At 40.8% G+C, this 27446-nt stretch overlaps 1 protein-coding gene across 1 annotated transcript in view; it reads right to left on the bottom strand.

The window, feature by feature from the left end:
• Positions 1 to 25044, bottom strand: part of SLC1A3 (solute carrier family 1 member 3) — a 106151-nt gene extending 81107 nt beyond the window's left edge. The window contains exons 1-2 of the mRNA XM_090037946.1: positions 24887 to 25044; positions 23068 to 23348 (exon numbers count right to left, since the gene is read on the bottom strand). Of these exons, the coding sequence (XP_089894072.1) occupies positions 23068 to 23248 (181 nt within the window). The 5' untranslated portion in view covers positions 23249 to 23348; positions 24887 to 25044. The remainder of the gene's footprint in view (positions 1 to 23067; positions 23349 to 24886) is intronic.
• Positions 25045 to 27446: the final 2402 nt, after the last annotated feature.

Here is a 27446-nt window from a genome sequence, read left to right as displayed (position 1 = left end):
TAAGCAGTACAATGGCAGATAGGATGGTAGAAGAGAAAGAAGAGCAGTAGATCAGGCAAGGAGGTCTGGGCAGGGAACAGAAAGCAAAGCAGTGATTAGGCTGGGGGAGCCGACTGGAGGGGGTGTGTGTGGAAGCACTGGGGGAGGGACCAGACTAATTTGTGGTACATCTACCATAAGGATGGCCCCCACTGCTGTAAATAATGAAGCGCTGCTTCCACACCACAAACCTCATTGAGAGACTACAGATTGCATGCAGCAGTTCACTCGCCCTTAGCCAGCTCAGCAGCTCTTCGGAGAAAATCCACTGCCATCGGCACGAGAACACTAACACTGGACTCTGCCACTGCTGCCTCATAAAGAAGTGGCAGCCATTTTAGCACAGCATCTGCAGCTTCTTCTCTGCCTCTGTTGCCGCAAAGAAAAATCAGCTTCCCTGCTTAAGACATGTACTCCAATTTTGGAGGGCTGATTTTGGGGGGTGAAAGGGGGTGGGGGGAAAGTTGTGTGGTATACAAATAATTATGGCAAGTGGCATGGATAGATTCTTCCATTAACATGGAATATGATTGCCTAGTTCTGTCAGCTTCATGGGGCATACTGCATTTTGCTCAGCATTTGGAGCTAGTTACCAGTCAGTTAGTAAATGCAGTATAAGCTACTGGGTACCATTTGACGCCCATTGTGTTTGGGACTCTCCATTGCAGGAACTATAGCTCCTTCTATATGATATCCCATAACATGGGCTTTTCTGGAACATATTTTGGAATAACTCTCAAACACCTGAAACTGGGGTGTCAGGAGGCAGAATATTCTCAGTGGAAAGTCCTTGCCCCTAGAATTTGCTTTCATCCAAGCCTGGCTACATTTGGAAAACACTGTAAGAGGGATCTTGTTTTTATGATTGCTGGCTCCATTTCTCTCCATTTTCCAGACCTGAAGGGCACCGTATGTTTAAAAACTGGTCCAGCATCTCTCCCAACTGTGCAGCTAATCCAATAAACTTATCATAAAAAAATCCTTTGCCTCGTATATTTCCTGGACCATCATTGCTATAACAGCACTGTTATCATTTAGACTACTGTTAGCTGCTGGTGAGGGGGAAGTTTGTTGGGACTCTCCTGAACTGCTAAATCCCTGCTGTTAAAATGTTCCTTGAGGGCATGAACAACAAGGTTTAATTTAGAGCAGCATAAAGACCACTCTAACTGGCACCAGGATTCAGGATAGCATCGTCTGAAGCATGGAGGGATCAAAGTGTGTAGTTTGTGGTTCTGAAGAAAACCAAGAGAAATTAGTTCCTGTGATGTATGTAATATATTCATCATATATTGTGTTCATATGTACAGTGGTTATGCATACTGTATACATGATTTTGTTATAAAAATAAATGATACGTAGGGTGTGTTTACACATTCCCATATGGCAACGTTGCTACAGTGTTTTGGAAATACTAAAGCATGGCACAGCAACTTCCCCTACTGTGCTGTGTGGCGCATGGTTAGATTGCACTGCTATGTTGCTGTAGCGGCATGCTACAATGGGGGAGTGTGCCACTATGGCGACATAGCAGCCAATCGCATGTAGACCCACGTGATCACTACGTTGCCATAGTGTGCTGTATGTCGACATAGCATGTTGCCACATCGCTGTAGGGCTACATGTAGGCATACCCACAATATTTAAAAATAAGGCAGAAAATCTTTCTCTAATTATTAAAAAAACCTTTGCCTTATGATGTTTCTTTCTTTTCCATGTTTTAAATGCACTGCAGTTGGCTTATAATCACTTTCTTTTTCTGTCTGGGAAACACATTTCAGTTGCAAAAGGAATCCATGTGGATGCTTTGCGTCTGTGCTTAATGAGCAGTACACTCCAATAGCTGGATAATGAGCAAATAGAACTAGACCAATTTTAGTTGGGTCCAATCCTGCAATTAACTTCAGATGCATTGGTATCTATACCTGTAGAGAGTGCCACTGAAGTTGATAGGGGTCAGGGATATTGCTGCAAGATTTTGTCCTTATCCTATGTTATTACAATGGCTTGATTATTAGGTCTACTAAAGTTACAATATGCAGCTTGGACACAGCAGAGAATCAAGGCCTAAGTACATGTCTCCTTAAGTCAGCGGCAGGCAATTATTTTGGGCAGAGGGCTGCTCACTGAGTTTTGGCAAGGCATTGAGGGCTGCATGATGGGCAACAGGGGCAGAAAGATATTAATTTTCTAAATTTTTTTAGGGGCCCCATGGGCTGGATAGAATGGACTGGAGGGCTGCATCCGGCCTGTGGGCTCCATTTTTTCCCACCCCTGCCTTAAATGAATATTATCTGACAGTGAGAACAAGTTCCTTCAGCTCCATCCTTAAACTTGAAGTATCAAAGAATCCTGGAGACTTGGACTGAAATGTTGTGCACTGTCTGCATAAATACAATGGTTGTCCTGCATTACAGAGAGCAAACAAAACTCATAAGATTAAGAAAAAATGCATCCTGTCAGTCCATTTTAGTAGCATTCCCTGTCAGCAGTCTAGCTGAGCAGAGAGACAGGAGCTAGCAACACCTGAGATCTAATCCAGACCACTGTTGATTTGATGAATGGCTGCGGACAAGTCATTTAACCTCCCCCGACACGGTTTCCGATTTTTAAATAGATACAGCATCACGATTTACTTGCTTTCCAGGTCTATTCTTATAGATTAGCAGCTAGCAACCTTTTCAAGCTGAAGACCGGAACAGCCTGGCTTCAGTCTAAAATGGTGCAGGTGACTTCCATGGCACATCAGCATCAGGTGTGGAGGAGTGCTTTTCCTATACCTGCACCAGGGTGAGGCAATGGAGATGTGTGCCCACACCGCTGCTGCATCTCCTAGCTCCATCTGCTCTTGAGCTGGGGTGCACGTGTAGCTTCCAGCAGGTGGGGAGCTGCACTGGGGCCAGGCAGCTGGAAGCTGTGCCCATGCTACCATTTTTTCCTGTCCTTCCCATCTTCCCCTCATCCCCCTCTGCCCAGCCCTGGTACAGTTTTCCACCTGCTGGAAGCTGCACCCATGTTGCAGCCTTGGAGAGGGTGGGGAGGCAGGGAGAAGCAGTGGCAGCATGGATGCATTTCCACACTGCTCAATCTTGCAACAGGCACAGGCAAAGCCCTTCAACTCTGTGGGGCAGATCCAGTGGGTCCATGGGCCATATGTTGCCCTGTCATAGAGTATTAGCTATTCAAGAAAGAACTTTAAAGAATAATTCACTCCACTATAGGAATCATGAAGCAGAGCTGTGTAGGTAGGAGGTCCGGTCGCAATGAGTGAAATACTCCTTTTTATATTAAAATCTACAATATGCAAAATAAATATTCCCTTTAATACTGAGTTTAAATATTCAAGTACCACTCTTTCTATCCAAGCTACTGGACATTTGGCAATTTTTTTTTTAAAAGTAGTTAACAAGACTGAACCGAAAAAGATAGGGCAAGTTTTCTTTGATTTGTTTGAACTCTGTCTGACGCACTATTTTCTAAAGGACTTCAATGATGAGACAAAGCAGTGCATTGGCCGTACAGTGATGCTTTGAAGATAAAGCCTGGTATCAAAGGCAAATCAGGAAGTGGGACCTGATCCTGTTAGAAGCTGAGCAAGGTACTCAGCCTGACAACAATCACTGAGTTCACTGAGTATTGAAGGGACTGAGGCACTTATTACCCTGCACGATCAGGACTGAAGAGGCTGAATGCTAGAGCTTGCCTATCTCAATGAGAGTTTCAGGTTTCTGATTAAATTCTGAAAATTGGAATGAAATAAAGCCCCATGTGAAACGTGTTCGCACAACCTGTGGTACAGGTTTTTTCCTCTACCTTTTGTACCAATAAAGAACAATTAATCTATGATATCAGAGGCTCAGCATTTCAAATGGTAAAGCAGTGCACCATTTCTGCACTGTGGTAACAGAATCTTCTAAGTCTGCTTCAAGACAAAAATCAATGGTGTTTACTAAAGCCAGAGTAGTATTTTTTTTAAGACACCTGTAATATTGCAAAGAAATTGTATGTTCATAAACAAGAAGAACTAATGTTAGGATTATTTATTCAGAGAGGGTTTGCCCTTTTTAAGGGTCCAAACTAATTTATGGGAGATTCCCTCATTGTGAGACATTCCCGCTGGTGTGGGGCCTTTTGCTGCCTTTTGTACATTGCTTGACGCTTTACGTGCTCTGCCTAGTAACAGGCAGAGCTAAAAACATAAAGAACAGTATCTTCTCTGCTGGCAACCTGTGAGAAAACATCCAGGTGCCACAAGGTCAGAGCGGAGGCAGTTGTCTGCCCTGCCACACTCTCTCCTGGAACATGCTGAAGAAAAGAAAGTTGAGGAACGGGAACAGAATGAATAAAAACTGTGGCAGTGGAAGAAGGCTAGGAAGTTCCCCGGAAGAAAGTAAAGATAACAAAATCCTAGACTCAAGCCTGGGAACACTTTATTGCATTTTTCACTGAAGATGTTCAAGCTAAGATTAAGTTTGGATAAACACAGTGGAGGAAAGTGTCCAAAACCCAACTTGCTAAAAAAAGAAGAAAGCAGTAACACAGAGAGTGATAAAAGGGCTGAAAGCAAGCAGCAAATTAGATGTGAGATTGCATTGCAATATGGTATCAAAGAAAAGCAAATGTAATTTGGGTTTGTTAATACATGGCACAGGGAGATACAGTACTCTGATGAAGCTGTGCTCTGGATTCTGCAGTTCCAGGCAACACTGTACCAAAAACAATGACAAATATAGAATACTTATGTTCCTCTACCCCATAGCTTAAAAATGATTCCTGTTTCTCTTATTTGAAAATATGATGATATTCTGTAGAGAAGTATCTGAACGATAAACCCCACAGCGAGATGGCAGCTGTACGCTACAGGTAACTTTGAAAGCAGGCAGGTCAAAATTCATATTTTTAACAATTGTTAAGAATAAACCATGGAGATTTTTATTACTGTTTTTTCCATATGAGAAAAACAGTATAAACATTTTTTTGCCTTACATGAGGTGATGGCAAAAGGAGCTTTATGGTCTTCTACTAAAGGAATTTAAACTTCATATTCTTATTTTGGTGGACAAAAGACTCTGCCTTATTTTTTAATATGCCTTTAAAGAAGAACAAAAGATCCCTTCATAGAGAAGCAAAGAAGTTCTTGTGGTCCTATCTGTATTACAAAATGGTTTTGAAGTTGTTAGAGAACTGTTTCAGTACTAGTTCCTCTGTGTTGTATAGATAGACCACAGTTGCACACAGAGTTCTCCACATTAGTAAAAAACAGATTGGTGCCTGGCTGTTAGAGATGGGCCTTAATTCAGCAGCTCTGAATTTTAAGGAAATTTAAGTCTATTTTCCTTTCTTTTACCTATTTCTTATTTTGAGCTCATCACCATAAGTCCTTCCATAACTGTCATACACCTTCAGCAGTCTGGGCGATAGCATCATGTTCACTGTCTGTAGCATGGCAGACAAATCTGATGGCAGGGTTGAAGTTTTGGACTTCAAAAAATGGTGATTTCAACAAACTCAGGTCACTAGTACAGGAAGTGCTGTGGGACCAGGGACAGAAGGCGAAAAGCGTGCATGAAGAATGGTCGTTTCTTAAGGACATGATCCTTGAAGCACATAGGAAGTCCATTCCCATGCGGAGAAAAGGAAACAGAAGGGCTGGATGCCCTCTTGGCTAAGTGGGGAAATAACGGTCCTCTTAAGAAAGAAAATAGAGGCTTATAAACAATGGAAGTTTGGGGCAGGCCCCAAGCAGGACTATACAACAATGGCCCACATTTGTAGGGAACAGATCAGAAAGGCTAAAGTGAACTCAAATTAGCAATGGGAATCAAGGACAACAAGAAGCCCTTCTTTAGGTACATAGGGAACAGGAGGAAAACAAATGGGAGTGTGGGGCCATTGCTCTACACTTCAGGACATTTGGTTACCACCACGCAGGAGAAAACTGAACTCCTGAATGACTACTTTGCCTTGGTATTTCACTGGGTAAAGGGGAAAATCATGCCAGGTAGGGTGCAGAATGAGTGGGGTAGGAATGACTGCTGTCCTACTATTGCAGTAGAATTGGTGTGTGATCAATTAAAAAAATTATATATATGTCAGCAGGCCCAGATGAACTTCATCCAAGAGCGCTGATCAAAGTCATTGTGGAACCCCTGGCAAAACTCTTCCAAAACTCGTGGTGCTCTGGAGAGGTTCCTGAGGACTGGAAGAGGGCCAATGTTGTGCCCATCCACAAAAAGAGCAGGAAGGAGGACCTGGGTAACTATAGGCCAGTTAGTCTCACTTATATCTCAGGGAAAATCCTGGAAAAATTAATCAAGGGTTCTATCTGCAATAAGCTTGTAGATGGTAGGATCCTGAATAACAGCCAGCATAGCTTCGTTGCGGGCAGGTCTTGCCTTACCAACGTCACTTCCTTTTATGACCAGGTGACTTGAGACAAGAGAGAGGAGGTCGACATTGTATATCTTGACTTTCAAAAAGCCTTTGATCTGGTATCCCATGATATCCTTGTGAGAAAATTGGAGGATTATGGGCTTGACTTGGACAAGAGAGAGGAGGTCGACATTGTATATCTTGACTTTCAAAAAGCCTTTGATCTGGTATCCCATGATATCCTTGTGAGAAAATTGGAGGATTATGGGCTTGACTTGGAGACAGTCAGGTGGGTGGGAAACTGGCTATGGAATAGGACCCAGAGAGTCCTAATGAATGGATCTGTGTTGTCCTGGTGAGAAATGGCTATTGGTGTCCCACAGGGGTTAGTGCTTGGTCCAGTACTTTTCAACATCTTTATCAATGATTTGGATGTGGGGGTGAAGAGCTCAATGGTCAAGTTCGCGGATGACACCAAGTTATGGGGGAGCGTGGTCACACTTGAAGATAGGCTAGAGATACAGGCGGACCTATACAGGTTAGCAAGTTGGGCAGATTGGAACCAGATGAAGTTAAATGCACACCTACAGGCTTGGCGGTGCCAAACTGACCAACACCATGAATCAAAGGGACCTGGGAGTTATAATAGACCACAGTAGGAATATGAGGCAGCAGTGCAATGCTGTAGCCATCAGGGCAAATAATACACTGGCATGCAGCAGTGTATGCCTCTCCAGCAAAACCAAGGAGGTGATTCTTCTGTTCTACTCAGCACTGGTGAAACTGCAGCTGGAATATTGTGTCCAGTTCTGGGCACCACACTTTAACAAGGACATGGACAAGCTTGAGAGAGTCCAAAGAAGAGCCACCCATATGATCAGAGACTTGCATGGCAAGCCATATGAGGAAAGGCTGAAGGATATGGGACTCTTCAGCCTGAAAAAGAGAAGGCTGAGAGGGGACTTGGTAGTAGCTTACCGCTACGTTAGGGGAGTACATCAAGGCCTCGGTGAACAACTGTTCACCAGGGTACCATTGGGGAAAACCAGAAGTAATGGCCACGAACTCCTGAAAGACCGTTTCAGACTCAACGTTAGAAAAAACTTCTTCACAGTCAGGGTGTCCAGGCTGTGGAATACGCTCCCTCCAGAGGCGGTGCAATCACCTACCCTAGAAATCTTCAAGAGGAGACTAGATGGTTACCTTGCTGGGGTAACTTGACCCCAGTTGTCTTTCCTGCTTGGTGCAGGGGGCTGGACCCAATGATCTCCTGAGGTCCCTTCCAGCCTTACAATCTGTGAATCTGTGAACAGAGATCTTTTCCTTAAATAATCTAAAATTTGAAGAGTAACAGAAATTGTGTTTTGTAAATCACCAAATTCATAGTTTTTAAAAATTATCATGGTGGAGGTGCTCTCTAGTCAATAATCTTTCTGTTTAGTTGCTTCTAAGGAGGATGCAAGGTCACCATAATAGATGTATATAAAAAGCTAGCTGTTAGCTTATACCCTGAAGCATGAGGCCTTACATCCTTTACTTAACTGTGCATGTTCCCATAATTGTTACCAATATGTAATCCTTGTTTGAACCCACTAAACTCTTGGACTCGATAATGCCTTATGGTACCTCCCTAGCTGCCATCTGACACCTCCAGGGAAGGAATTCTGCATGATCAACACATCAAAGAGCTACTCAACACAGCTCACAAAGACACTTTCTTGGACCCAGAGGGACAGCCTTCCATCTTCAGCCCCCTGTGTGCAAAAACAAAATTTATTTATTTAAGTCCTATGGGGACTTTTTACATCTTGTACCATTTACACTTTTCCCAGAGCCTGACGAAGGGACTTTGATCCCAAAAGCTTGAAGAAAAGGACAATTTTCTTGCCATTTTCCAGTTGGTCTAATAAAAGAAATCATTTTGGAACCAAGAGTTCTAGTTTTTTGTATGTCTTTTATGGTACTCTATAAAACACATTTCTATTAATCATTTTTAAATGTGTTTCTATTTTTGCTGGCTGTTCCTTTGTTCTAAAAGTAATAAAGGCAAATAGAAGTCCTTTTATTTTCCAGATTCTTTTCAAAGCATTCACCTACCTTCTCTGCTATTCATGATTTATTTCCTCTCTTACTCCTTTTCTGTTAAAACTAAACTGAACTCTTATCTTTTGAAACTCTTCAGGCCACTAAATAATTCATGTAGACCTTTTGCATATTCTACTGTTTCCTGTTACTGAAACACGGCAATAGAAGAATAAGCAACAAGTAGTTCAAATTATTCTTCTCAAAGTATGTAGCTTGTGTTTGTCAAATGTAACATTTCATAAGACAGTGTGCTGCCCTGTCATCCAGATTGGTTGGCCTTCTGGAAATCCCCACCTTCTTCTGATGAAATATATCAAAATATCTGATATATTTTACCATCTGACATGTTATTTCTTGTCCAGATGGAACAATTACCAAATGTTGGGTTCTTGGCTGCTACTGTGTCACAACTGAAAACTGACTACCAAGCTTTGGTGTTTTAACTAGTTTCTAATCTGTTCTGTTTGCACCTGAAAAAATGTGCTACTTTCCTTAATAACATCCTTTGAGCAATTTTATTGAATTGTTTTGAAAGTTTTGGTAAATTATAAATGTTATTTTCCATATTTCCATTGCTCCATTAAGTAGCTTAAAGTATCGCTGTCAATTTTCTGTTATTAAAATCATGCTGGTTTAGAAGCAGGACTGGGCGGGGCTTCCTAGGTCATCAAGTCCACCCCCGCTATTTGCAAGTAATTGTTAACCCAAACAATATAAATCCCGCAATACCACATAATTTGCTTGTTTATGTATCCACCCTACATGCTCCTTCTAAGGGCTTTTATTATCTTTGCTCTTGACTTGAGGATCTTTTTCATAGATTCTGATGTTAAGAGGAACTTCAGATTCAACAGCTTAGTGAGTCAGCTAAGTTCTTGAGTCAATTTAAATTTAATGTAGAAATCATTAGAGTGTAGTTTCTCCTCTTATGTGCTCTAGAATTCATTGTTCCATTATACAGTCATTTAAAAATGTTAAGGAACTACATCTGTGAATTTTGTCCCCATGTGGCATATGTGATATATGCAGATATGAAGTCACTCATTATTACTATTACCAATGAGTGGGATTTTGACCTCTCTCTAGCCCCTTTAATGTCAGATAAAAAGGAGGGAGCAGTCTTAAGAGGCTCTCAGTTTTATTTGGGGAAGAATTCCCTTGGCGTGGCAAAAAGGGCAGCTATAGCTCTGGAGTGTGAGGACACATGAGGTATGGCCAGGACCAGGTAGGCTTGTCAGGGGTTGGTCTATAGCAGATGTGCTATGGTAAATCTGGGCGACACTGCTGCCTGTGAACAGCTAGGAACAGTCTGCAGTCATTTAGGGCGTCTATACATGTGCTCGGGGGGAGGGGGGCAGGCGCTTCTAATTAAAGCAGCTCTCAGAGCCACTCTAGTTAAAATGCCTGCAGTGTCATATATATTCAGTGTCTTGAGCTTCAAAATGGCAGCAGGGGCGCTTTAACTAAAGCTTGCTTGATTGAACTTTAGTTAAAGCACCCCTGCCACCATTTTAAAATGTGGGGATGTTGAATACATGTGACGCAGAGGCTGCTGGAGCACACTAATTAGCATGCTTCAGGAGACTTGCAGCAGACTTGATTAATCGAGTTGCTCCAACATGTGCTAATTAGCATATGTTGAAGCAGAGGTCTGTCATGTATATAGGTGCCCTAAGGCAGGAACCTTGGCATGTCTAAGTTCCTTGGAGGACTATCTCAGCCCTGGAACCGTTTAGATTTTGAAGGATATGAAGATGGCTCATTTTAATACCTCTCCTTTTAGGCTAAGAGCTCGGTGCATTGCTTTTTAGAGACATAGCAGAGACACTCATTGACAGCATTATCCTTTCCTGTATGTGGGTATGTCTCCTCTAAGATCAACCTCTTTCCATGATGAGGCTTAGAAAATTCCTTGAGATTCAGGTTCATCAGAATCTAATAGATATGACCTTGGCTTCCTAATTTGATTTCATAGATTTCATAGACATTTGGGCTGGAAGGGACCCCGGAGGATCATTGAGTCCAGCCCTCTGCCCCAGGGGCAGAAAGTCAGCAGGGATCATAGGATCCCAGCAAGATAAGCATCCAAATGTGTTTTGAAAGCGTTCAAAGTGGGTGCTTGAACTGCCTCCGGAGGCAGTCTATTCCAAACCTTGGGGGCTCAGACAGTGGAATTTGTGACTGTTCGATCTTGTCATCCCTTGGGGAGCTCTGGTGAACAGTTGTTCCCCCAGATCCTGACGAGCACCCCGATAAGCTTATAGGTGGCCACCAGATCACCCCTGAGCCTGAGCTTTGCCAGGCTGAATAGCTCCATGGCTCTCAGCCTCTCATCATAAGGTCCGTTTTCCTGACCTCTGATCATATGCGTGGCTCTTCTCTGGACTCTCTCAAGCTTCTCCACATCCTTTTTGAATTGTGGAGCCCAAAACAGGATGCAGTATTCCAGCTGCGGCCTCACCAAGGCCGAGTACAATGGGAGAATTAAGTCCCGGGATCTGCTTGAGAAGCATCTATGGATGCACGCCAGCATTTTGCTCGCTTTACTAGCTGCAGCATCACCCTGAAGGCTCATGTTCATCTTGTGGTCAACCATGACCCCCAAGTCCCTTTCATCTGTAGAGACAACCAGCATAGCACTACCGAGCCTATAAGCATGGTGCAGGTTTTTCCTCCCAAGGTGGAGAATCTTGCATTTTTCAGTGTTGAACACCATTGGGTTCTCGTCTGCCCATTTTCTGAGCCTGTCCAGATCCGCCTGGATCACCCTCCTGTCATCAGGTGTGTTTGCTTTACCCCAGAGTTTGGTGTCATAGGCGAACTTGGCCAGTCCGCTTCTGACACCAATGTCCACATTAATGTCTGATCATAGTTTCTTTCCTCTCCCCCCACAACAGTGAATCCTTTCCTTCAGAAGCGATTAACCTCCTGCAACTTCCCTGTTCTTTTAACTCAAATTCTCCAACGATCACATGGGTGTTTCTTTATAGCATACACGTAGCTTTGAAATGCTTCCTAATGTCAAATGTGGTAATTTTTATTACTAACATCAATATTTACTAGCACGCAATAATTAATATATGAGCTTTTTCAGTGATCCCCTTTTCAGGAGAATGTAGAAAGTAAGTCGGGGGCTACTGTGTGGTAAGTTCTGTTGGTGACAGTATATATCTCTGATCTAGGGAAAATTTCACAAGGCAAATCCTCCAAAGTTCCTGCATGTCATTGCTCCTGTATTTTCTGGGGCAACCATGTCATAGTTTCCACATTTCACTTTGGCTAGGTTATATCTCCTACATCATCCATGTCAATAAATTTGCATTTTAGTGGTGTTACTAGCATGAAAGATAGGAGCATATGGGGGAGGGAGTGCAGTGGTGTAGTTGCACCTTCTCCCTCCCCACCCTTTGATTCCTGTTCCACACAAAGTTTAAAACCAACTCCCTGGCAGTGGTGGCAGCATGTATGTCAGGCAACAGTGAGGGAATTAGTTGACTTCATAGTTCTTTACCATCTATCTGATTCCTTCCAAACTCTTCATTCCACAGGTGTTAATGACCCTCTCTCCTTTTTAATGGCCTCGATGTTCCACTAATCAAACTATCCTTCTGCAATTCTGCTGTTAGTTACTCTTGGTAATGTAGCTCCTATTTTACATCCTTGCAGACTGGTTTTAACTCTAAACACATTAACTCAGATGTGGAAATAACTTTCAGTGAAGCATTAAAGCATTGTCAAGTGCTAAAGAAGGCTAGATTTTGCTTTATTAATCTGAAAAAAAGATGTACTTTTAAGTCTAATGTCTGCAGGACTAATGAAACAATATCTTTTGATTATTTTTGTCTAGTTTGTTGTGTTGTTATACATGATATAGCAAATGAATGTACATTTAGTAAAGATATACTTTTTTTTGCTTTGATCTTAAACTGAATAATAAAGCTCTAAGCCCCTAGTATATTAGTAAAACTCCTAATTTAATTTTTAATGGAAGAAGAACGTGTGTTGTGTTTTAAGGCATCAAACGTCTGCACCACCCATTTTTAAAATCTGAGACCCACCAATGGTAAGAGGTGTTTTGGATACATGGCGAGTGACATAAGAGGGCTGATCACTTGTTAGATGTGTAAAAGTTTGAAAAGCAATTGCTGAAGTCAGCTCTTTGATGACTTCAGGTGTTCCTTATCTCTAGAGGTTTGCTCTTGGAGTTGTTCTGATCTCTTGCTGTCAACCCAGTTCTCTTTCCTTTTTTCTGCCATTACTTTTAGGGTGCTCTATGATCATGGAAGAGACGCTTTCTTTTTGCCATCAAATGTTTTCCCTGCTGACTTTCAGATTTCTTGTTAAAACCTTCTTCCATTGTCTTACATTACCTTGTCATTAGTGATTTTTTCAGGGATTCTGGTTTTCCCTGATTAAAAAAAATCACAAGTTCTGTGATGAATTGCAAATTCTCTGCTAACGCTCCCCCAATCCATGATTAAAATAAAAGTCTCCCTGGCCCTGCTTGTGCCCCTCACTCCCCCCCATTGTCTCCCCAGCCCTGCTCGTGTACCTTGCACCCCACTTACAGTCCCTGCCCTCTCCAGTCTTGCTGGAGGCGGCCCCCAGCTGCCAGTGCTATGGGGCCAGGGACCTGGGTCTGCAGCCTCCTGCCCCTGGGAAGAGGAGGAGGTTGCTGCAGTGGAATGGGGCCTGGCTCCCCCCTGCTGCCTGCCCACTGTGGGCTTGGGTGGGTGGAGGGGTGGCTTCCCTGCCATGGTGTGCACTCCTGGGGGGTTAGGGAGGACCAGTGCCCCCAGATCTGTGCCTGGAGTGTGGGCTGTGCACTGTGTGCTGTGGGCTTGGGATCTCACCTTGGTGCCCTCCCCCAGGTCCTCCGCAGTCCAGCAGGTGTGACCCAGCACTGTGGGGAACAGTGGGGCCATGCAGGAAAGCCGTGTGTTGCTGTGAGCTCCGCTCTGCTCTAATAAGGTGCTTCCTGTCCACAAGGCGGCAGTGAGGGACACAGTCCTGTGCTGCTGCCTCCGCTGCTGCCACGCGTGCAGGGGATGCATCATCAGGGCAGCGTGGAGCTCACAGCAGCAAGCAGCTTTCCTGTGTGGCTGCACTCTGCCTTACAGCACTGGGTCACACCTGCTGGGCTGCAGCGGCCCTGGGGGATGGCAGCAGTGTGGGAGCCTGAGCCTGCAGCATGCAGCACGCATCCACCCCTGCCCCATGCACAGATCTGGGGCCATGGGTCCCCCCTGTCCCTCTGGGAGTGTGTGTGGGCGAGCCAGACCCCCCAACCTGCCCCCCAGATGAGCAGCCCATGCTTTTCCTCCAGTAACGGAGGAAATCCATGTTTTACTCTGTTTTTCCATGGGAAACGGAAAACCTGGATTCCTGGTGATTTTTTTCGTTTACCTGAACTGATTCAGTGTGGCCTGGCCATGCAGCTAAAATAGAGGATTGAGAGTCAGGAGACTTGGACACTGCTACAGACAGTGTGGAAGAAATATACATTTTGTGCCTCAGCTTCCTATCTGTAAAACAGGAACAATTCACATATGTGTTGTGTGTCTCAGCCATGTTGAGAGTCATGGCTATGCAGAGTAGTTTAGAGAAGAAGCAGATTAGAGCCTATTTAGAAAAGTTAGATGTTCTGAGATCTCTTGCTTAGAGAACTGAAAGAACACGGTAAAGCAATTGCAGAACCTCTAGTGACTGTATCTGAGAACTTGTCATGGACGAATGAAGTTTCAGAAGAGGGTATATGTAATGGCAATATGTAAAAAAAAAAAAAAAAAAGGGGGGGGGGAAGGGAAGGGACCAAGGAATGTTAACTGCTTAACTTAAATTCCCAGAAGGATATTAAAGAAAATAATCTATCTGCAAGAACCTAGACGATAACAAGTGATAACTAATAGTCAGCATGGATTTGTCAAGAATAAGTCATGTCAAGCCAACCTAATTTCATTCTATGCCGTGATAATAGGCTTTGCGCATCAGAAAAAAACATTATATATCTAGACTTCAGTAACGCTTTTGACGTGGGGGACTGTTTCTGATACCATTTTTATTAGTGAAATTCCCAAACAATTCTATCAACTTCACAGAAATTTCCCCAAATTACCACTGGTGCGAGAGAGATCATAACCTGTCTCATGGATCATATTTTATATATTCTTTACAGAGTTAGGTACAGTTAAAGTGATCATATATATTAATTATAGACATGCATAATATAATATATATAACTATATAACATGTACCATGTATGTTATAATTGTTATTTATATTATGTAACACTTATAGCCATAGAAAATAATGAACTGATCAGTTTATTATTATTATGTCTGGGTATTCACTCCAGCTCCACCTGCTTGATTGATATTCTGCCCCATAAAACATGGTTCCCAAGAGATAATAAAGTTATTAGATTTTAAGCAGAGTGAAATGTTGACTGAAGTACTGGTCAGTTTACAAGTTTCTTAATATTTTACATTTCTCTCTTGTCTAGCTCTTCCTGGATTGGAATTTGATATTTTTTTTACAACTTCTGTTTCTTTCCCAATTATAGAAACTAGTCTCAAGATATTCACACCCACAGGACCTTTTCTTTATACTGCACTAGCATCTGAGAAATACAGTCAATTTTGTGATCTAATAGTTCCAGGTACTGTCCAAACTGAAGCAGTTGCTGTCTAGAGCGAGGAAGGATAATTTAATGTAAGATCCTACACTTTCCTTATTCCTTATTTGTGTTTAAAGAAATAATTTTGTTTCATCTAAGTATATAATCACCCTGTTAATAACTGCTGCCTCCAAGATAATGGGAACAAGTATTTTTAGCCAAAACATCTCTGTTTTATCTATGCACCATAATTCATAGAAAGTTTTCTCTCTAAACCCCAAATTCCATGTTCTTTTCTCTAGAGAGCAATCATAACTCTTGCTTCATGCAAGGATCACCTATTTAGGCAATTTATTACTTGGTTAGTTGAACAATGTAGCTGAGATGGCTGTCATGGTGAATGAAAGAATTTGTGCCAAAATGCTTTTTGAAAGTCTAAATAAATGTGATCACTTGGTTCTCCTTTGTCTGCATTCAGACGATTTGAATAGATTAGAGCAAGGATTTCCCTTCAAAGAAGCAGGCTGATGTGTCCTTATCGTATCAGGTTCATTTAAGTGTTACTCAATTCTTTTGGTAATGAACTCAGACTTTCTAGCTTGTAATTCACAGGATCACATCTAGCACCTTTTTAAAAAGACAAGTAGGTATTTGTACAACATTTGTAATCCTATAGTCTTTAGATAGTGTAGGATATTTTAATAAGCCCTTGCATATTTTTATCCGAATCACTTCATTCCTAAATACCTTAATAACTGTTGGATAAGTACTCTCCAGTACTACAGTCTTGTGTTTAACTTACTGATTTATTATCACTACTTTTTTCACCCTATAACCCCAAAGAATGTCTCATCTATATTACTTGAAAAAAGGTCTTTAATATGCATTGTCCCACTATTCTCTTTAGCAATCAGGCCCCTAAGAAGAGTGATTGATCCATGATCCTAAAACTCTATTGCATATCGGATTAATGAATACACCTTCTCATAATATACGGCTATATCTGTCTCTCCTGACATCTTTAAATATTTTTCAGAAAGTACAGCAATCCTAAAGACCACATTGATGATCAAGGCTAAGTGATAAGACATACCAAAAAATTGCCTCACCTATTACCTGCCTTTAGCCAGAACTTTCAATAACTCTTTGATATGCAGAGACTTGATAGGTTGATGCCCAGTTAGTTTTGATTCACTTCTTAATGTTTTTAAGCTGGTCTAAGGTATTTAAGGTATTTAAGCTAGTCTAAGGTATAAGTAAGCATTTCCATGTTTCCATATACACGGTATCTCAGAACGCACTAGCGCTAGCCCTATGACAAAGTTCTTACACCAGTTTGTGCAAACTAGTATAGAATTGTTGAAACCAAACCGATATCTACTAAGAATAAAAATAAAAATATCAAATTAACTTCCTTTTATTACTTTGACCCTGTGCTAATAAAGTGTCCAGATTTGTCAGATCTAATAAGAAAATGCATAGAAAACACCTATTTCTGTCAAAAATAAGAATCTGCATTAACTATTTTAACACAGTTTGTCTCCCCTCCTCCTTATAACCCCGTTCCCCTTTTCTGATGTACATTTTGCTTGGAACTATTGTGTCTTCCTTTCCAGAGCCTTCCTCAAACCTAACTTTGCTGGATTGTTTGTTATCCTTGTCCTGCTAAACTCTCACCTGTGCTAAGTGGAAAAAGGTACTGCTTCATGTCTGTTCTCAGGGTTTGTTTAACAAATAGAGTGATCCAGTCACCTTCTGAGGAGACTTTCCCTGGAACAGGCTTTTCCTTTCCCCTTGTTTTCAGTTGTTTCTCTTTGCTTTCCTCGCCAGTGTCTTTCCTACCCTGACTGGCTGTTTTTCTGCTTAACCATTCATTTTAAACTGCAAACCCCTTGAACAGGAGTCTGGCTTTCCAACTCAGGTGGATATGTTTTCCTCCTTTTTATGAACAAATGAATAATAAATTAAATATAATCAACTGTCCTTGGCTCTCACTCAGCTTAGCTCATTAAGCCAAGTATATGGCCAATAGTTCCAGAAATCTGATGATTTTCAGGTACTTGTTTTTACGAGGCATACTAAAATCCATCATACCCTTTTTATACTGTTGAAAAGAAAATTCCTCCCGATTAATCTGTTAATAGCTACTTGTAAGACATTATTTAATCAGCCTTCATCTCTCTAGAATGTCTGTTTAAGTGTCAGTGTCATCTGTACATGCTGCATTATTCTAAATGATACAGAAAATGTCAACCTGAATGAATGAAAATTTTGGAAATTTGAAAGAAACTGAACACAGAATCTTAGGTTATGTTATTCCTACAGTCACTGTTGTAGATCTGCACCATGGCCATCCAACTTCTAAGTGGCTGGGGGACACGCACATAAGAGTCATGTGCTGGGGGGCTCCATAGGCTGCATTGGAGGTTGCCGCACATGTGGGCAGTGCCCGCCCCACATACTGCTGCACCATGCTGTGGGATCCTGTGGTACCAGGGGATGTGCCATTCCCATTCCTTCCCTCTGGGTAGGAGAAGGAAGTAAAAGTTGATGGTGGGTAGGGGTCGTGGTATCCAGGAGGAAAGTTTAGAGACACCAACGGCAACAGCAACCAGAGAGATAAAGGGGGAGGGTCTGGGTTGGGGCTGCAAGTTAACCCCTCACAGGATGCGTGCAGCCCCTTAGCCACTAGTTGAACAGCCACGGTCTTCACGAAATTGCAGTTCTAACTAACAGAAGAGAAAGAGTTAAGGAATTTTAACAATAGTTGTTGCGACATCTCCCACTATTTAATCCCCTTTGAGGAACCAAGGAATATGCAAATAAAAAATCACATCCAAACAGTCATCACTGTAACATATTTATTCGTAAAGCTCGTGCCATATCCTGCCATCTTTTCACATGGAGTTTCTCTATAAAAATCACAGTTACAATCACACAAACACCCTTAACTCTCTCCCCATGCTGCTGCCAACCTCTCACATTCCACACAGCATAGCATTTAAATCTGCTTTGGAAGAAATGGTATTACTTAACAAGCTTACAAAGAATTTTTGGAAGTCCATTGTTATCGTCTGCTTAGGAAAAATTATTTTGTTTGGGCAGTTTGCCTGTAGGCTGTAGTACATGTGCACTGGTTTACTGGTTCATTCTAAATATGATATTTTAGCACCACTCTGTACAAGATGGTTGTTGTTAGATGAGTTTTGAGCATAGGGGGCAGCTCTTGGCAGTGTAATGATTTACTTCCACCACAATAGATGTCTGCACAACTACTGTTACCAGTACGTACAGTGTTGACACACCAAGTGATGAAGCATGTTAGGTTTCTGTACTAGGTATGACACAAAAGAAACCAGTAGCCATGTGAATTTTGGTGTGCTGTTCAGGTTTAGTAAGGTGGGACCATGCAATAATTGTGAATCTAAGATGAAGAGGATTTGTTCCTAATTCTACCTGTCCCTCCCTGATCTGCTGTTTGCTATACATGGCAGCTGGCATGCCACATGTGGCACCCAATGCCACAGTCTTTGAGTGACTTTACTTTTTCAAACTTTGAATTTTCTGGCGTTATTCTGGTTTAAAGACATTACAAAGTCCTTCTACATTTCCCCCCCAGTGATATATTTACAGTCTTACTTCCAAGTAAGGGTTTTGCCTGGGAGGTATTAGTGGGAGGTTTGGAAGTACACAGTGAGAGGAGTCAATGAGGACTTACGAGCTGTGGGTGTGGATGCTCCCACACAGCTTCTGAACTCTGAGTAGAATTTGGTTCTCCTTAGACCACCTTCATCCCTGAAACATTTGCTTGTTCCCAGATGGCCCTGTATTTCCCTGTGATGTGCTGGTACTTGTTCATCCAAGAGCATACTCAGGTGTAATTTCTCCATGATAATGCCTTTTTGTCTTAGTCCATGTAGATTTTATGAAGCCTAGTCTAGGCATGATGGCCATGCTTATTTAGAAAGTATAGAATGGAGTCATAGGCATCTCTCATGAGGCAGATTATATCTAGAAGGTTTATTTCAGTACACAAGGGGATACCAAGCGGGGGCACACCCCAGCTATGTATTCTACTCCTCAGGACTTGTACGGGGGCTTTCATGGGATGAGGCAAAGGAATCTGTTTCTGTGTGCATCTTTTGCTTCTGGCTGCTAGATTTGAGTTAATAGCGACAAAGCAGTACTGGTTCCTTTCCTTAGTAAAGCTAGACACTGTGAAGAGGATTTTATGCCTCCCCCCAAGTTCATTAAGGACATGATCATGGCCCAAAATGAGTAGGAATTACTGCTTCTTTTATCTGCTGCTCAGCATCCCTCAGCACCACTGGGTAGCTTCATTTTTAATAGTGCTTCCCTGTCCCTGTGACCAGCTTCACAAGAGCTCTGCTCATTAACTCTGTGTGACTTGATATTTTCCTCTGTGTGGCTGCCAACCTCCGCTGAAGAACTCTGCTGGAAAAAATCTGGACTCCCATGGAAGCTGGGAAGTGGGCAGAAGGGAACTAGGAGAGACTACAGAAGGAGACAAAAGAAGGCATTTTAGGACAGGGTGTGAGGCTAGGCAGTCTGGAAGTGTAAAGGAGCCACTGAGGCTCCTTTGACAAAAACCTGCCAGAGTCTTTGGTGAACGTTCCCAGGTTTGCAAGACCTTCTCTAAACTTTCCAAGACCCATCGGGACCTCTGGCCCACCCTAAATGACTTATTGGTCATTTTGGCATTGTCATCTCACCGCGAACAGCTTCCCAAATATGCCTTTCCAAAATGGACCTGTACACCAGCTCTTGCCAGGATCCACTAAAAGAAACACCCCTCATGCAAAGTTTCTAGATGACTCATTTGGCAGATAAAAAATAAGTACTAGAGGAATTTTCAACATTGGCATCACTTACTCTCTTCCACATTGCATTTCTCAAAGGTGGCAGCAGGCCAGATTTAATTGTGTGTGTTTGTGTGTGTGTGTGCGTGTTTGAAAATGATAATGCTAATGATCTACAGAAGACAGGGCACACGTGCAGTAGTTGAAGCTGCAAGGACAATCCTTCCTTGAGGTCTTAGGAAGGAGGCCAAAATCACATATATTACACAAATATTTTTCAGCTTTGGCTATTGAGACACTTCTGATATGTTCATGATTAAATTGTATTTACTTTAATTACTAAAAATCGTTTATCTACATGGAAAGCAATTGTGTCTGTCATCTCTTCAAAGCTACTTGGCACTGCACATTGCCCTTTCTCATGGTTTTTTTTTTTTTGCTCTAAGATGTATATATCCACCCTTTTTCATCAGTTCTGTTGTTTTTCTCTTCAGCCTCCACAAGACAAGGCTGCAAGGTGATCTTGTGGCTATCTAGAAACTCACTGGGGGGGGTCAGCAGGGAGTAGGGGATACTCTGTTTACCAGGGTGCCCCTTGGGGTTACTAGAAACAACAGCCATAAACTGAAGGAGAGTAGATTTAGATTGGACATCAGGAAGAAATTTTTTATGATGCGGGTTGCCAAAATATGGAATGGGCTTCCAAGAGAGGTGATGCTTTCCCCTACCTTGGAGGTGTTCAAAAGAAGATTAGACAAACACCTGGCTGGGGTTACTTGACCCCAATGCTCTGTCCTGCCCAGAGCAGGGGGTCATACTCAGTGATCCTATAGGTCCCTTCCAGCCCCAGAAATCTATGAAATCTACCTGTTGCAATATGAACAAATGAAGAGCAAATACATATTTGTGCTGACACACAAATCACTGGATGAATTCAGACCCCAATTTAAAACTTGGATCCTGAGATGGGAGTCCTGAGATTTATTATGATTCTACCCATTTAACCTGTAACACTATCAGCCCTGCTTAACAAAGTGAGAACAGGTTTTCCCAGCTGATCCCTTAAAAAAAAAAAAAAAGCCCCGTAGGAAAAGGTGGTATAATGGTATCCTTAATCTTTTTTAATATCTCTCTTAACTTTCACATAGTTAGTCCTTTTGTGAACACTGTTGGACTAATGGTCTTGGCAACTAGTTCTTCTGTTCAGCTATTTGTTAGAGCTAGGACAGCAGCAATGCAAGGTTCCTCAAATACACCCTGCAACCTTTTCCTTGACACCATAATCTTGAGTAAAAGAGCAACTCAGTTTCCAGGTCTGTTTAAACCTTGGTCTGTCTGCTGAGACAACCAACAGGGATACTGGCTAATGAAGGTTATTAGTTTTATGAAGTGGACAACTTTGTCCAAGCCCAGCCCACCATACGCCACCACTAGCTCGGGGATGATTAGTCACTGCCAACTTAGTCTGACAGCTTAGAGGACTCCAAACTCTTAAGCCAGCTGGTTCTGTACTAATGAATATTTCTACAACAGCAAATCAGTAAAAGAGCTGTACTCATTTTTAACTGTTAAAGAGTGAAATCGTTCTTTTCTCAGGAGTTGTATGTACATCCAAATTTTACTCAGGCATATACCATGAACTTGCACAACGCTTATGGATCATGGGCAAATTCTATAACTCTTGAAGTTTCTGGATTTTCCCCAACTATATTATTGTGTAAAATGGGCAGAATTTGGCGTGCTGGCCTTTGCAATACTGGGGATTTTCAGCAGTTCTCCAACACTTGTTTTAGTACTACAGGTGCCCCCCAATTATGAGCTGGGGTGGAGGCACTAGTATAGATCAGGACAGATGTTTCCTATCATAAGAGCTGTGCAGAATGGCAGAGATGACTCAGCTGCAAAAACACCTCTTGTGTCTACTTCTGTATTCCTACCATTGTTAATGTTAGTCCCAATGGACCTGCCACATTGCCAGACCAACAGCGGACAAATTGCTAATGTCTCAATCCTATTCTACGATGCAAACAGATTCCAGCTGAATTGCTTTGGAAATTATTCACATATTTAACTTCAAAACCTGCATTGCCTGTTAATGGCAACCATATAGATTCCTAATGTTAATTTTGTTAACCTGAGCAAGTGGTCAGTTAGGAATCAGAAATACCATTTCCATTGATAAAATACAAAAAGTGATATATCTATCATGACAATTACATATGTTACCCGTATGCACATTATCACATATCTCCTATTGCATTAAAATGGGCATTCTTACAACTAATGCTATAGAAATGACAGACAGAATATCCAGTTCCAAGGAGGGCTTAGGAAGCAAAACACCTAAGTATATACAAGTTGGCATCACTTCTGTGTGTGGCAGTCATGGCAGTACTCAGCTGAGCAGGAATGGGCTTTTCATATATAACTATAAAATTTGGCTTAAAATCTGGCTGCGTATAGGCCAATTAAAACCAGTCCAATGCAAATTTTAATATTGAATGAACATTTTGGATCTTTCTAAGTCCAGCAATAAACTAGTTCCACTCCCCTCCTGTCTAAGGTTCTGATTTCTTTCTCATGCTTTGCAAACAGTACTAAGGCAATATCTTGCAGCCCTTCATCAGGTAGAACTCCCCTAGACTCCCACATTGAGAGTGCACGTAGAAAAGGGAGTACTTTGGAGAAAGCATGACTATATTAAGGTGTGTTTAGCAATGAACACTGCAAAAGATTCAGGCTGATTTGGCTTATCTCAGAAGCAAATGACTTTGTAATTAAGCCTAAGGACATCTTTCTATTATTTCAACATGCTAGATAAGTGAGAGTTGTATTGCAACAGGTTTATGTAGGAACTAGATTTAATTGTTCAGACCCTTTGATACAGTTATAGCTGTGTTGGTTCTTCAGTAGAGGAATCTATAAGATAGCTAAATCAATTTCCTTTACCAGAATGATGCTTATTTTTTCCAAACTTTAACCTGTATCACTTATAGCTCCAAACCCTCCAAGCCAGCAAACTCTTATCAGGAGAGAAAAATTTGGAATCTCATTAAAAATGCTAATTACCCAGGCCCAGTGACACTGTCAGATGCAATGGAGAAACAGAATATCTCTATTGATCAAATTACTCACCAACAATGACAGCAATGATGGTTAGGAGCACAAAGGCATTCCTTAGTAAGTAGCTTTTAACATCATCCTTTGTTATGCTCTGCACTTTCTTTTTTGCCATTAATGTACGTTTCCGGACTCCTTGCTGAAAACGCTCCATCCTACTTCCAGGTCGTGGATCTTCTCCGTTACTTTTAGTCATCTAGCTCTCAAAAAGTAATTTCTTTTTTCTTTTATATTACTTTTGCTAAAAGGTCCCCAGAAAGGCTCAGATCCTTTTGCTTGGGTGGTACTGGAACAAGCTGCAAAACAAGAAATACCAAAGTATTAAACTTCAGAGGACAATCAAATATATCAATACATCCAAACAAATCCTTGTTACATATCAATCAGATTCAGGATATTTAGAATATGTAATCAGTTGATTACAATAGATAGTGAATAACTGTATATTTGTAAGAAGACTGATTTGTAAGAAGGTTTCTATAGATTTGTTCAGATTTGCATTTCTGTGTCTGTAATAAATGGGCTCAATTCACTTGTCATTTACACTGATGAAAATCAGAAGCGATTTCTGTGCTGTAAAGAGAGCTGCAAAAATGTAAAGCTAGTTTAAGTCAGAGTAGAATAGCTTTCAACCAGTATTCCAGTTCATGGAGTTAGTAAGCACAGTTTAGGGAGTATTTCAAATAATACTTTTAATAAATTATTTTTGTTTAAATCAGACCATTTGAATTGTTCTGTATTTCAAATATTTCTGAATGATTTAATGAATTGCTCCACACTGATTTTCTTTCTGTCATAGGGTGAAAAAACAGTAGGAGTGAATTATATATTCCTTTACTTATTAATTTGACAGTTGTATACTAGTATCATTCATCTTTGAAGTGTGTACTGTATTTCTGATCACATCAATAAAACACCAGAAGATATCAAGCAAAGTAATATCTGGATTTCTTTACATAAATTTGCTGTGTAAACAAAAATCTGAATTAAAAAAACTTGTTTTGCATAGTGATGCTGTACAATGATTAACATAACTATTCCAGCAGCGCACTGCAACGTTTCATTGCTGGAATGCAAATTTATGAATGGATGTAGCTAGCTGTAACAGCTGAAATCCATTTCTAGATATATAGTTTACATCTTGCCCTCCATAAGTCTATTGCCTAACTACTTTTTCAGAAGGCATTTAGAAAGTCCAAGTTTTACAAAAGGAGTTTTTAAGGGGATATCATGTAATTGCTTTTGGAATTCCTGGAGAAGTTAGGGTGCATTTGTTCATGTGTTATTCTTTTGGAATTTTAGAAGATAGTAATTTGTTTCTTAACAATGTTGCTCACATCTACACATGTTGCTTTCACATGTCTATCTACCACTGCCCTTCTCTATCTTTCCACACCCCTTTAGTTTTTATATATACATAAATACATACACCTATACTTTTAAAAGTGAAAGCGCTTATAATATTTACTTGTTCTTTACATAACTTGTTAAAGAATAAAAAAAGAAGAAGTTAGGTTGAGTTTAAGGTTTCAGCTATTACATACAGCATTACTAAGCTTTGAAGTATGTGTCTCCGAGAGATTTTTCTTCAGAACAATCAGTTTGCAGTATTTTATAGCAAGCTTACAGATTTACCCAGTCCCCCTTTTTCTCTCCTAGACCATTAAAGCAACCTCATCCCAATGTGGTGTTTCTAATTAAGATTAAGATCATGAAAAAGGCTTAAGTATAGCCAAGTAATCATTACAGAGCAACTGATCTAGAAAAGTATTTTGCAGATGACGAGGGTGAAAAGCAAAAACTACTGAAACAATAAAACAAACACCAAACTCACCTTTTCAAATTCTGCAGGACTCCTCGGATGCAAGAATCAGCAAAGTAAATTTCCCAGTAAGGCGAAGTAGAGTTACAAAATTCAGTGAGCAAGAGACAGAGAAGGCTAACGATATGCATGTGTTCTCAGTACAGCAACTTACTATTTCTGTAACTTAAGAAAAGGGGAGGGGACTATTAGCCCAACTCTGAAAAAAAATTGAAAACCCAACAGAAGAGGGGGAAAAAGCTGAGCTTCTGGAATATTGATTAGTCTTGGCACAGTAAAAACAGGGTCGTTTTCTTTGTTTTTCCCTTTAGACCACTTTCACGCTTTGTCAGTTCAGTTTCATTAGAAATGCAAAATCAGGACCCAGGAAGAATTGAAGAATGACACACACATACACAACCCAGAAAGCTGGAAGCCTTCTTGATTAGACATTTCAAATGGAGTCTGTAAAACCTAAGCATAATTATATAACATTATTCCAGGACTTTTTAAAATGATGAAATATGAGGCTATTCTGCTCTGAAAAGAAAAAAACAAACATTGTGGTTTGGAGCTTCGAAGTGTTTTCTAATCCTTAATGATAGTTAGTCAAGGAAATGACTTTTTTTGTGGGGTGGGGAACTACCCTTATATCTCTCAGGAGCAACTGGCAGAAAAATAGGATCAGATATTATTCTTTGTAATTTCCATGTAGATATTTGCAAGATGAGGCTTGTAGTTCAGAGGAAGTCCCATCTAGCTTAGATTACTTTCAGCGTAGTGTGTGAATTATAAAAGGAAATATACTAAATACCCAGATTCCCCCAAGAAACCTGTGGCTTTTGGCTCTTTTCTGTTTTGTTCTTTTCTGTTCTTTTCCTGTCTAGTTTTCACAATTGGAAGGATATTTTCTTTGAGGGGGAGAGAGGGGTTGATCTCATAAGAAAAGAAGAAAAAAATGAATATTCTACTGTTTAGGAGAAGATTTTTATTTGACATGCTGGTTTGGTCTTTGCAAGATGCTGTGTGATCACGCCAAGTTTTCTATGTACTGGAAGCTTTTGGATGATTCCTGAGCTGTGTATTTGTATTAAGACCTCAGGATGAAAACAGTTGCATATGTGCTAACAATATTACATGCCACAGTGATTAATTCTACTAGTATATCAAAGGATTGAACATTGATTAATATGCTTTTTCTAAAAAAGTTATAAAATACGTTCTAATCCTCTTACAAACTAGACATAGTGCAAAGATAAAAGAATGTTAGAAAAAATGGAATTTGTGGGATTAAAATTACATCCCCCAAATCACACTAATGGTTTTGTTTTCTTCTGTAGGGAGCATTTCTATGTTCACCTTGTTAATGTGCCTGATTTCAACTTATATTATAGATCTGAACTGAGGACTTTCTCAAAAGATTTCTATCTTTGACTCTCTTTAAATGAGTAAATGGGAAATTACTGTTTACTCTTCCAGAACAAAAATGCTTTTATTAATTTAGGTCCAAATTCTGAGTATGGCCTAAAGAATCTGGCACAGATAACATGCGAGTAAAGAAAACCAACATGAAAACTGAACTCATTTTAAACAGAACGAAGTACATTATAAATATAGGTTTAGTGAATTAAAATGACCTTATTTATTATCCATTTTAATAAAAAGAGCAAGAGAGAGTGGATAATTTGTGATGTTGCATAGTGATTTTTCTTTGACCCAACTTGTTGGGCTTTTTATCTCCTGATCAGAGTTCCTGTATAGCCCATCCATCAACTTGAAGGTGTTTTTCATACTGCCATTTTAAATGCTTTCATCATTCAGCCTGAAATAGGAATTTGACCTTATAACTGACCTGGCCTTAGTGATCTGCTTTTGTTTGAGTTTCCCTTCAGAGGCTGGCAAGCCATTTGTGGAACTTCCCAGACAGGGACTTGAACCTTGTACTTACTGAAACAAGCTCTGAAGCTCCCACTGATTTCAATGGGACGAGATCAGGCGCCAAAGTAGGTGATTTGGATGTTGTCATTTCATTTCCACTGAGTTTTAGGAGTGTGTAGCGTTCTCCTGTGAAAGAAAATTAATTGACCATTGAGACTTAATGAGAAAGTGAACTGAAGGTGGTCTCGCAGTTTAGCATTTTAAATTCAGCCCATGATCTTTTTTTTTTAGTTCTTGGTGAGTGTTATCTTGGTAAAACACATACGTCATTATTGTGTCTGCTTACAGCAACATACCACTGAGTAATCTTTGAGTATCCTGTGCTTGAATACTCTCTCTCATTTTCTCTTTCTGCCTATATATGTTCCTACTACGTTTTACTCTGACACCCCAATTTAAATAACATCTGTTGTCGCTCTGTGAAATGACACAGTACAGTATAAAGAAAAAGGGGGTGAATTATTTTAAATAACTGGGGATATTGTGTGAGCCACAGTGAAGCACACAAAGTGATACTCACTTCAATGTACTCATTAAGTTTTCACTATACATACAACAAAACTGGTACTAGAATTAGTTTTTAAATCTTATCTGTTAAGCAGTTGTGCCTTGGTCAATAAATTCCAGTAATTCTAGTGGTTTCCTTGTTTCTGGG

This window comes from Crocodylus siamensis, chromosome 3 (genome assembly GCF_052110815.1).
Source record: "Crocodylus siamensis isolate JL-2025a chromosome 3, ASM5211081v1, whole genome shotgun sequence".
NCBI lineage: Eukaryota > Metazoa > Chordata > Crocodylia > Crocodylidae > Crocodylus > Crocodylus siamensis.
The sequence above is the reverse complement of the archived record's forward strand: the minus strand, read 5'-3'. Positions and strand labels throughout refer to the sequence as shown.